The sequence below is a fragment of the Cheilinus undulatus genome, linkage group 15, assembly GCF_018320785.1.
Source record: "Cheilinus undulatus linkage group 15, ASM1832078v1, whole genome shotgun sequence".
In the NCBI taxonomy this organism is placed as follows: domain Eukaryota; kingdom Metazoa; phylum Chordata; class Actinopteri; order Labriformes; family Labridae; genus Cheilinus; species Cheilinus undulatus.
Genome location: NC_054879.1, coordinates 39,906,028 through 39,918,227, shown reverse-complemented (window position 1 = coordinate 39,918,227; position 12,200 = coordinate 39,906,028). Strand labels below are relative to the sequence as shown.

The following is a 12,200-nucleotide window of genomic DNA, read 5'->3' as shown; positions in this document are numbered from 1 at the left end:
CTAAACAGAATATAGTTGGTAGGCCTGGGTATAAGAGGAGAATTTTAGAGAGGCAGACTCTCAGAAGTAAAAATTCTGGAGCACTTTCAGAAGAATGTTCCTCAATGTAAAATTGTGAAGACTTGAATAGCTCACCAGCTACAGTACATAACATCATCAAAAGATTCAGATAATCTGGAGAAATCTCTGTGCACAAGGGGCAGGGCTGAAGGCTAAAATTGGATGCCTGGGCTCTGGGAACAGTGTGATTTTGTTCTGGAAATCCCTGCATGGACTCAGGAACACTTCTAGAAATTACTGTCTGTTTACTCAGTTTGCTATGCCATCCAAAAAGTGGAAGTTAAAGCTTAATCGTGCAAAAAATAAGTCATATGAGAACACGATCCAGACACCGCCATTTTCTCATTTAACTGACTGAGGCAAAGTGGATAACTGTTCTGTGGTCAGGTAAATCAAAACTTGAAATTCTTCTCAAAAATCACAGATACCATGTCTGTCGAGTAAGAGCAGAAAGACCATCCAGATTGTCATCAGTACACAGTTCTAAAGCCTGCATCTCTGATGATATGGGGTTGTATTAGTGCCTATGCTGTGGGCAGCTTACACATCTGGAGAGGAACTGTCAATGCTGAAAAGTCCAAAGGTTTTAGAGCAAGGTATGCTCCCATTAAGATGTCTCTTTCAGGGAAGGCTTGCACATTTCAGCAAGCAATTGCTAAACCACATACTGCATCCATCACAGCAGCATGGCTTCACAATAGAGTCCAGTTGCCGAACTGGCCTGCCTGCAGCCAAGACCTTCCTCCATTAGAAAGCATTAGTGCATCACAAATGAAAAATCCAGCAAAGATCCAAGACTGTTGTGCAACTAGGATCCTACATCAGACAAGAATGGGACAACATTCTGCTTCCAAAACTCCAGCAGCTGGTCTCCCCACTTCCCAGACTGTAGTTAAAAGAAGAGGGGATGCTACACAATGGTAAATATAGTCCTGGGATGTGCTGCTGCCATCAAATTCAAAATGAGACATTATTTTTCATGAAATGGTAAATGTCTCAGTTTCAACACCTGATATGGTTTTTTATGTCCCACTGTGAATAAAATATGAGTTTATGGGATTGGCAAATCATTGAAATTTTTTTTAAATATTTAAATAGTTATACTTTTCTTTGCTTTTCATGCAAAAAAATGCACATGAATTCCGGCATTAAGTCAAAGTGCATCCATACATTGGCACAGTCTATATTTATATATTAGTACATTAATACTGAAATGCTGATAATATAATAGTGCTTTTTTTATTTTGTTTAGAATCATTAACTCACAGCAGCTTTTGGTCAACTGGGGTGAAAATCTCAAGTCTTTTAAAGCTTTGGTGATTTTTGATATCAGGGATCTTTAAAATAATGATAATTTATCATTTTCATAACATGTGGTATCGAAAAATATAGTATGGAAGAGTCTGATGACCTTTCTTAGAGGTAAGTATGCTTCATTTATGATTAGGGAGGTCCTGTAGCCATAAAAAAGAGATATAGATGCAAAAGGAAAGAATTAAAAAAAAGAAAAAACTTCATCAGATGTTTTAGAAAAACATTCACGGCATGGTTGAGCCTCCACAGAGTTTAAGCTTCTGGTAAAGCTGAGCTCCTTTAAAGTAGAAACTTGAGGTTTACTTAACAAAGGGCATTTAGACTAGCAGTGCTGACAGTCTCAGCAGCATCACAGAAGAAAAAACATTTAGGGACTATTTTTTATTTGCATCATTTCATCCAGAAGCAACTGAACCATGAAGAGGGAAAAATACTAAAAGCTTTCGGTCCACTCCGTCCACGAACATGTATAACCCTCCTCTGTTGTCTTCATTCAAAGCACAAACTCCAGGATGAAAGCAGCTTCTTTGTCTCCCACTGAACTGCACACAGCAGCAGCAGAGATTAAAGAGTATTTCAGAACACAGAGGGTCTAACGGGACACGAACAGAAGAATAAACCGAGGAGTGAGCTGAAACACATCAGTATCATTAAGGCTGTGAGACCCCAAGAGACTGTCTGGTAGAGCAGACGCACAGAAAGCAGCACAGACATAACAAAGCTGGCAACACAGGCAGATCATGGTACAGTTAAATGTGCATGGTTATGTCACTTTAGCATGAAAGAGCTAGATTTCCCCCCCCTGCTTATACCATCTATGTGTCCAAAACAGTCTCAGTGTTGGGATTTTTAAGCCCATCTGCAGCATATCAGCTGAGCAGAGTCTTCTGAGAGTCTAAAAGAGCTGCCAAGTCTGTATCAAGCTGGACTTTTAAAATGTTTTGGGTGAGCCTACGATACCTCTCCACATCCACCAGGGGGCTCAACCTTATCCTGCTCCTCTCCACGTCCTGCAGCCACATCTCTCTGACCTTCTCTAACCCTCCTGCAGAACCCAAATCAGGGATCTCCTCCTCTCTTAAGCTCTTTTTCTCTTCCTTCTGTCTCTCTTCTTCACAGAGTAGGGATGGCAAACACTCTCTGAGTGTCATCACCTCTTTTTCCAGCGCTAAAGAAAATATTGGAGCTGAATCTTGTCTTCTTGTTCCTTTGATTGATTTGATGGAGCAGGTCGAGGGGAGGAAGGCCAAGAGGGAATCCAGGAGGTGAAACATCTGGAACTGGCTGTGAGAAATAAAAATATAACAGTCAAACATGTCCAGATTTATTATTGTAATAAATGAAAAAATGATATTCAACATGTCCTGATGTCTGTTACTTGTCTGCGTTTCTCGCCCACCGACCTGTTCTGGGTTTATTTGCAGGATTCATCATTTTAAGCTCTCGGCTTGCCAGAAAAACCTAATCACTTTGATATTCAGTGGAATAACATTCTGACGTGCATCCTAGTCAACTTCAAAGCTTCGTCAACTTTGAATTCATTAATATAAATTGAGCAGTGCCCACTTCTTCTTGCCAAGCTACCTTCTTTAGCTCCTTTAGAATAAATTAAATTATTCGAGAGAACAGCTGGCAAAAGAGCTCGAACCAGCACATGGAGAAGTAATATCAAAGGATAGAAATCCCCGGTTAACAAATATAATCCGTTTCTGAGTTTACACATTAGCAGAAAATAATTATTTGGGGCCCAAAAATCAAAGAATTTTATCACAAATAAACATAAAAGTAGTACTCTAACCAGGAATGAGCAATATCTCCATATTCTTAGTTGGATGGCAATAAAGTGCCTGTAAAAAGCACCCCCTTTGATATTTTAGCCTTTTTATTTCTCTTTTAAATCAATCAAGGTAAACATAATTAGGCTTTTGTGACATTATTTTAACCCCCCAAAAAAACTGTGTCAAAGTAAAAAAAGATTTTTACAATGTCAATTAAACAAAAATGTCGAAGTGATTGCATAAATATTCACCAGTTTATAGTCTTTTGCAACATAGGTCTAGCCAACTGATACTAGTAGTCTCACAATGAGTGCAGTGAATGTGTCTCTGGAAGGTCCAGTCACTGGTAAATCAGTATTCCTGGCTACCATTACACCATGAAGACAAAAGAACATTCCAAGCAACTCAGAGAAAAGGTTATTGGAAAGTATAAGTCAGGGGATGGACATAAAAAACTTCCATGGCACTGAACATCTCCCAGAGTTTAGTTAAATCCATCATCAAAAAATGGAAGGAATATGACATGTGTAAATCTGCCTAGATCAGGCTGCCCTCACAAACTGAGTAACCATGCAAGAAGGAGGCTAGTGAGAGAGGCCATCAAGATACCTATGACTACTCTGAAGAAGTTACAAGCTTCAGTAGCTGAAATGGGAGAGACACTGCATACAACTGTTGTCCAGGTTCCTCATCAGCTGAAGCTTTATGGGAGAGTGGCAAAGAAAAAGCCACTGTTGAAGAAAACTCATATTAAATCTGGACAAGAGTTCGCCAAAAGGCATGTGGGCGACTCCATGGTCAGGAGGGAAAAAGGTTCTTTGGTCTGGTGAGACCAAAATAGTGCCTTTGGTCATCAGAGAAGATGCAATGTTTGGCGAACACTGCACACTGCACATCACCACAAACACACCATGCCCTCTGTGAAGCACAGTGGTGGCAGCATCATGCTGTGGGGATGCTTCTCAGCAGCTGACCCTTGAAAGCTTGTAAAGGTAGAAGGAAAAATTAGTGCAGCAGAATTTAAGACAATCTTGTCTTGTCTGTAAGAGGAAATTACTTATTTCCCAGCAAGACAACGGCCAGAAGCATTCAGCGAAAGCTACATAAATAGGTTAAAAATAACAAGGTTAAAGTTCTGGAGTGGCCGAGTCAAAGCCCAGACCTCAATTCAATGGAGAATTTGTGGCTGGACTTGAAAAGGGCTGGCCACACCAGATGTGTCCAGATGTGCAAGCCTGATTGAGACCTATCCACAGAGACTCAGTGCTGTGATTGCAGCCAAAGGTGCATCTACTAAATGCTGACTTGAAATGGGTCAATATTGATGCACTGATATTTTATGTTTTTATTTAGTTGACATAACTTTGCAAAATTTGTTTTCACTTTGACATTAAAGAGTTTTTTTGGCCATTTCCTTTAGTCAAAAAGAAAGCTTTATTATAATGACCACGGCTGATTTTTCAAATCAATAAAAAGGTAAAACCTCCAAGAGGGGGAATACTTTTTATAGGCACTACATGACAAACATCGCAATTTTTTTTCTGTATCGAAATAAAAATTAAAGTCAGTTCTAAGTAAAAGCCACGTGGGTTGAAAGAAAAATGCAACAGAAGCACATTTTATTAACAGCCAGTTGCATAATGTCAACATGCACATGATAAATAAAAAAAAAATGTACTACCTGTTTGCAAAATAAAGAAATTTTTTAAATAACCTCGCCCCCATTTCTTCATTTGGCCCAACCCTTTCAATCAGATTATCTTGAGGCACATTACTGTCAGTGGTTCTTACCGTAAGCAATCTTTTTGTTGACCTTTAGACCTGTCATCTTTTCTTACTTATGAATCATTTCATTAGACCTTTTATATCTAACAGTAATACTAAATTGTATAAGTTGCACAAATATGTTTGCAACATTTCTGCACTGAAACATTGCAAATTGACTATTGGCTGCCTAAAACCTTTACTTTTGTTTAGTAGAAAAAAAATATCAATATTGTTTGATTTTTACTAGCATCTTATCAAAGTATAAAATAAGTGACAACCCTACTGCTATGTTAGTCACATAGCCATCTTGCTGGTATCTGTAAATAAAATTATTTACCTGGAGTGGACAGATAGTTCCCCTTGGAAAGGGCTTATCTGATGCCAGCACAGCAGCATGGGAGCAGATGTTCCTGCAGGATTTAACAGTAGATACTGAGGGCTCACTTCTATCCTTTTACAATCCTCTCTTTTCTGAATCCAGCTGCTTACATCTCCTAAACTGTAATCTGGAGAGTTTAAGTGGAAGAGCCAATGATCCAGCACTGCCATCAGACTCAGAAAGTCTTCCAAAGCCTCATCTGTGAACAAAAAGAAGACAGTAATGAACATTAGAGTCAGAATTAAGAGATAAAGTGGTAGGTAGTTGTGATTTTACCTGTTTTGAGTTCTGGGTTTTTCAGCAGTCTTGTTTGTAAACCACTGCAGATGTCTAAAGAAACATCACCGCAATGGAGGACAGTTGGTGTTTCGTTGCTCACGAGGGCAAAAGCATCTAGTCTCTGGATGTAATGGAGCATGACACGACATTTGACACGGCCAGAGTTCAACAAAGATGTCAGCATGGTCGCAGCAGTCACAGCAAGTCTACGTGTGTTGAGATCATAGAGTCTGCTGCCACTGTGCTGCCTGCTTCTTTTGGCTGCAGGCTCTGGGAACTTGGAGGCAGATGAGGAGGATGAAGAGCTGGGAGCGGGGAGCCAGAAGATTTGGCTCTGGGTCTGGATGACTGCGGGTGTTGAGCTCTGGCCTGTCTCTGTCAGGATGGATAAGCTCACACTGGCAAATGGTCTGGAAGAAAACCAACACATCACATTTAAGGTAGGTAACCAGACCAGAAATCATAGAAATCAGGAACAAGAATCAGGGACAGATGGGTGGAGAAATCTTGTTGCTTTAAAAGGAGTTAATATAGTCACTTAATATCCTATTAATATTACGACTGTCATTCAGACTTACACCCACTAGCCACTATATTAGGTACACCTGTTTAACTGCTCAGTTATGTAAAAGTCTAATCAGCCAATCACATGGCTGAAACGGATGCATTTAGGCATACAGACATGGTCAAACAATCTGCTGTGTTCAAACTGTTAAAACGTCTATGCACTAAGAAACAAGTGACCAAAGGTTTTGAAAGACTCACTACGACGAGTTCAGCTAAAGGTGTGTTCAAGACCTGAATGCTTGGCCTTAGTCCATATAGACAGAAATTTTAAAAACAAAGGAAATGCAAAATTATGTTTACACAGAGCTGTCAGTGGTTAGTATCACTCCAACAACCATTTGGTCCTCAGTGATGCGATGCCACAGCTTGTCAACTCTGGGTTTTGAAGACACTGCTGGTGAGTCTTGATTCTTGTCATCACAGCCTTCATCCTTTGACTCATCGTCACAGTCCCACAGAGCAACAAGGCCCTCCTGCACAGGGAACGCAAAGACTGTAATCAGCAATGACAAGTATGTGACAGCACTGACAGCACTAGCAGTTTACATCAGGCATTTCAGTTTGGACAACAGCCCATTAGGTGGCCATGTGGTGGACTTTGAAACGGCTGTTAAAGTACAGAGACTGTAGTGTTACTTTCTGTCAAAACACTGTACAATTAGGGAGGCCAGCAGCTAGATTGTGTGGCAACCAAGGAAATGATACCATAAGCAAAGCAGAAAGAGATAAGGGAAATATTTGGTTTTCGGTGCATGCATTTTGGTCTTGTTTTCCCCATTCCAGAGTGTTGACTGCTTGAGCCTCATGGGAGATTTCTCAAAAAAAAATGACAGTTTACCAACATGAGTGACAGGAGCTGGAACAAAAACCAAAACTCTGGGGGAGGAAGGTGGGACTAGGGATAATATAGCTTTTTGTATTTTTTTTTTTTTTTTTGCTTTTATTGATAAGAAAAGTTGAGCTGAGGAAAGACAGGAAATGTGGGCAAAGGAGAGTGAGGGGATGGCATGATGCAGAGGGTAATTGAGGACAAAGCCTCTACACATGGGGTGCATGCTCTACTGGGTAAGCCTTAAAATAACGAAAATGGCAATGGTCATCCAATACAATCAAGTGAAAGTGGGCCTGTCTCTATGTTGCAATCATTAGGCTTGCAACAAATTTTGCAGATTAATTTGCATTGCTCTTGACTCCTCAAAACCACATGACTGAGCTCATTTTAGCTTTTTGTTAACTAATGGCATGTGGTTCAGTAATAACTTAATCTCAATCATATTCTTTTAATGAATGTGAAATGCTGAAATTGTAACTGAAATTGATACTCAATTGATTGCCCAACACTCTTTTCCCAATGGTTATTCTGACACGAGATCTCACAGAAAATCCTGCAATCAAATATATTTGATATTTACTATTTTGAGAACAGGAAGACTCCCACTCCAAAAGGAGCAGTAGAATAATCATACTGATACCACCATCTTCAGGATTATTTGGAGAAAAAACAGGTTGGGACAAGCCTTAAATTGTGCCAAATTCATGCTTAAAATGTTCTAATGTGTAGCCAGCCAAACACTGAGACCTGTTGCAGAAAATGGCTGCTGGGTAAGCAGATAGTGATCAACTGGCTGATAAATAACAAAGATTTTACAAAGTAAGAATGTAACGTAAGAAATCAACCTCCCAAGCAGAGGTGATGCTTGTCGAGAGGCAACTCAGGTAACTACTAAGGGTCAAACACTCCCTTAAAAGTTTCAAACAGTGTTGACTCAAATGTGCAAAAATTGAAATGACAGTAGGAAACCTCCCTGAAAGGGCCCTATCTGACGGCATGCATTTTTCTTATGAAAACAAAATTCGTCAATGAATATCAATAACAGAAAATTATGGGAAGTGGGTGTAAAAGGACAGTGGAAAAAAGGATCAGAGAAATTTAAAAAAAAAAAAGTTCTTTACATTCATATTATAGAAATAATACCATTGTGAACTTATGAAATGAAAAGAATTGACCGTTTAGAAATTAATTGTTGGTCTGATTACTGATAATATAACGGTAATGACACAGCTTGACAAAGGGTATTCTGACATGAGCTCTCGCAGAAACTCAATCCAACCTGTTTGATATTTACCATTTTTAGATCAAAAATAATCCCATTCAATTAAGAGCAGAATGACAATCACACACCACCAACTGTAGGATTATTTTGACAAAAAGCAGGTTGTGACAAGCCAAATTCAGGTTTAAAATTGCCTGTAGCCAGCCTTCAATACTAAGAACTGTTGCAGAAAACTGCCGCTGGGTAAGCAGATGGTGAGCCACACTGATGCTGATTATGAGTTTAAGTCTTTTATACATAAGGGTAAGAAAGTAGCCTCCCAAGCAGAGGCAATGCTTGTTCACAGGTAACTACTTGGGGTCCAAAATGGGGTCAAAATATGCAAATATTGAAATGACAGTAGGAAACCTCCTTGGAAGGACCCCATCTGACAGCACTCACTCTCATTGGGCTGCTAAGTGTTGTAAGCATTTTTCCTGTGGAACCAAAGTTTGCCAATGAATATCAAAAAAGGAAAATTATTGGGAATGAAAGTGAAACAGGACAGTGGGAATGAGGATAAGGTTTTTTTAAATTGTTTTTCCCCTTGATATTTTAGAAATAAAACTATTGGGAACTTTTGAAATTGAAAAAAAATATCAATGTTAAAGGGATACTTCAACATTTTGGCAAATTCGCCCATTGCCATAATCCCTATAGTCTTAGTAATAGGTTTGTTTCCTTTAGTTGTCAGTGCATGCTGTTTTTAGATCTGGGGGGCTGATATGCCAGCTGCTCAGCTAACGCTATGGAGACCTCTGGTATTTCCAGCTTTCCCTCATCAAACTCATCAAATACATGATCCAACAACTCCAAAACGCTCTCGTGGACAAGTTGTGACCTGCACATTCACCACGCTATGAAATAATAATGTATAATTATGTAACATTACGACACATGGAGCAAATACTCCAAACTACTTTCCTGAGTAAACCACTAGGCGGAGTGACACAGTGCGCACCTCAGGCAGTGCTGTAGTTACTTACTGGTTTTACCTGGAGTATCATTGGCTGGATGTAGCAGAAACGGCTTCTTCTCAAGTTTTGTTGACGGAAGCACCTGCACTAAACATGCGCTTTTGAAATCACTCCACCCAGCAGCCACGCCTGGAGTGTAGTTCTGGCTTTGCATTTGGCTCTAAAACAACTTCATCTCGTAATGTTCCATGATTATTTCATAGCGTGGTGAATGTGCAGGTCCACAACTTGTCCATGAGAGCCTTTTTTGAGTTGTTGGATTGTGTATTTGATGAGGGAAAGCCGGAAATACCAGAGGTCTCCATAACTGAGCAGCTGGCATATCAGCCCCCCAGATCTGAAAACAGCTTGCACTGACAGCTAAAGGAAACAAACCTATTACTAAGACTGCAAAAGAGGAAGGTTGACTGGCTGCTCAGTATGACTAAGGTGCTTCAATGATAAACCAAAATTGGGTGCTCTTGGAAACCAGGGGGAAAAAAATCTGTCCAAAAAGGAGGAGAAAACCAGGCACTCCAAACAAAAAAATGTGCAAATGAGGAATTTGCACATTGCACAGTTTTTGTTTGGAGTGCCTGGTTTTCTCCTCCTTTTTGGACTATTACTAAGACTATAGGGATTATGGCAATGGGTGAATTTGCCAAAATGTTGAAGTATCCCTTTAAGCAATTTATTTGTAGGACTGATAACTGATAATATAATGGTGATGACACTGGTTGGTGGGGCCACTCATGAATGTTGCCCAGGCCCCCCCAGACTCTAGATACACCACTGCTTCTAAGTACCTTTGTAGAGTCGTATCCATACAAAATCTGACGTGTTGTTGCAAATTCACAAATGATCCTAAAATTAAAACTGACATTATCAGAGTCATTTCGAGGTAATTATCATTTCACAAGAACTGTTGTTCCAGCATTATAGCATTGTTACAATTTCTACTATATACTCCCCAAATTTTTAAAAAGTTGCTCAATAATGTAGGCTGTTTCCTGCAGAAAGTCACTGTAGTTTATTTTCTCACATAAACAGTACCTGCTCAGGCAATGTGACGACAGGTTCTCTATCCGAGACAGCACCACTGAGGACTCTGAGCGACTGCTGCAGCACCCTCTCCTTCGATCTCTCTTCTCTCTGAAGCTCCTGCAGTACCGTCAATCCACTCTGAATGACAGAACATGCATTATTGACAGGATGTGCTATCAGGAGTTCATCAGACATAAATATTCAACATGGATGAAATGATAATCTCGTTATCATCTGCCCTCCAGAACAGCACAAAAACTACCGGTTACGGCCAGATGCTAGAATGATGACAAACAACATGCTATAATTCTGAAAGCTTCTAAATGCTCACCTGTAGTCTGGACTCTAGAGCTTGAAGAGTGAGGAGATGGTTCTCTGGTGGGTGGGCTGTATTTGGTGCTCTGTTGTCAGGGCAATTCTGAAACAAGACAGCACAGTGTAAATAACCATTTCAATGAATGAGCGTAGCAAATTTGATGAAAAATGATGCCTTACAGCAAATGATATGCCACAGAGGTCAGTGAGGAGAAAATTTTCTAACTGCTGTCCTGATATGTCCTGGTCTTTGAAAACCAACAGCATCTGATCTGTTCCACATCCCACGAAGTCCTCCACGTGGACAGAGTCGACACCTGACCAGTGGAAGGCTATCTAGAAAAGGGAGATTAACAAAGTAGGATCAGAGGCTTAAAAGCTGAAAGTACAGCAAATCGAACGGAAAGTTCTTACCCACCTGAAATGTCTCCCTACATACAGCACACACATGTCCTTGATGAAAGAATACAACAAACATGCAGCCATTTCTTCCAGTGTTGACCACCTGGATACTTTCAGGTTCCTCAAAGGGAAGCTGGCATGTCTCTTTCACAACACCATTCTTAAAATAAACCAGCTGCTTACTAGAAGTTGCTGCAACAACATCAGATTTCAGCACATTTCCCTCTTTTTCAGCTGACAGCACCAGGATGCACTGTGTGATGCTGGTGTACGGATGAGGCATAATCATCGTGCCATCAAACACGTGCCCACTTCCTACAAAATAGCCCAGAGTTTGCCTTGAGGGTTGTTTATTGGGAAAGTTTTCTGACACTCCAACAATAAAATTTCTCTCTTTGAGGTGGGGGAGCTCTCCAAAAATAAAGTGGGAAAACTCAATGGGTATTTGTCTCACTTCTCCAGCCTGTGGAGATGTATAGAAGACATTACCAGCGTGACTCCACATGACTGTGGGGCCATGTAGGACAGTCACCTTTCCCCTTATTTTATAAGCCAGTTTAAAATCAATGCAGGGCTCCAGTTGATTTGAGCTGCTCAGTGCGAGAAGACTGTACTGGAAGCTGTCCCCTTTCCCGCTCTTCATCATTAAGACACACGGTGTGGAGGCTCTGACCTGTACGTTGATGGCGCATTGACACATCACAACATCAGCATGTGATGGGGCTTTCCCGCTGATGTCAGCTGCTCCCTCCGCTGCCTTAACAAACCTGCTTTCCTCTCGTTTAAACGAAAGGCAGCTGAATGTTAACCCGCCTCTGTCTTCATTTGCGGCTGACTCTCGTTTGCAGTAAAACAAAATTAGCTTTCCGCGGTGGGAAAGCTGATAATAATGCCTCTCCATTATGCGGTAAAGTAGCCTCTAGTGCCTACCAGGTTCGATGTTGACAGCTCGAGGAATGAATATTGCTGCCACGTTCATGCCAGACGTCTTAAAGAGTGTAAACTGGTTTCTAAAAGAAATAGTAATAGATGGAAGCAGCCGCTACCAACGTTTCAGAGCGACTGCTGTACCCGCCAACCGCCATTTGAACACTTCCTGTTTCTCCAAAGGCATTCTGGGTAGAGTCGGTAAACAGGAGCGAGTTGACGACATTAATCTCGCTGGACCTGTTTAAACTGTCAAACCGTTCTAATGATTAGATTAACGCTTTTCTTGTGATATTGAGTGCGACTAAACACTCCCCCT

The 12,200-nt window shown here is 40.6% G+C and overlaps 1 protein-coding gene across 1 annotated transcript; it reads right to left on the bottom strand.

Annotated features, from left to right (window-relative positions):
- Positions 1–1,365: 1,365 nt before the first annotated feature.
- Positions 1,366–11,855, bottom strand: fancb (FA complementation group B). The gene is made up of 8 exons (XM_041806858.1): positions 10,971–11,855; positions 10,733–10,888; positions 10,569–10,655; positions 10,247–10,375; positions 6,445–6,617; positions 5,575–5,987; positions 5,257–5,497; positions 1,366–2,658 (listed from the first exon to the last, which is right to left on the bottom strand). The coding sequence occupies exons 1-8, from the start codon at positions 11,853–11,855 to the stop codon at positions 2,244–2,246; spliced, it is 2,499 nt and encodes an 832-aa protein (XP_041662792.1). The 3' UTR covers positions 1,366–2,243.
- Between the last annotated feature and the right edge of the window lie 345 nt (positions 11,856–12,200).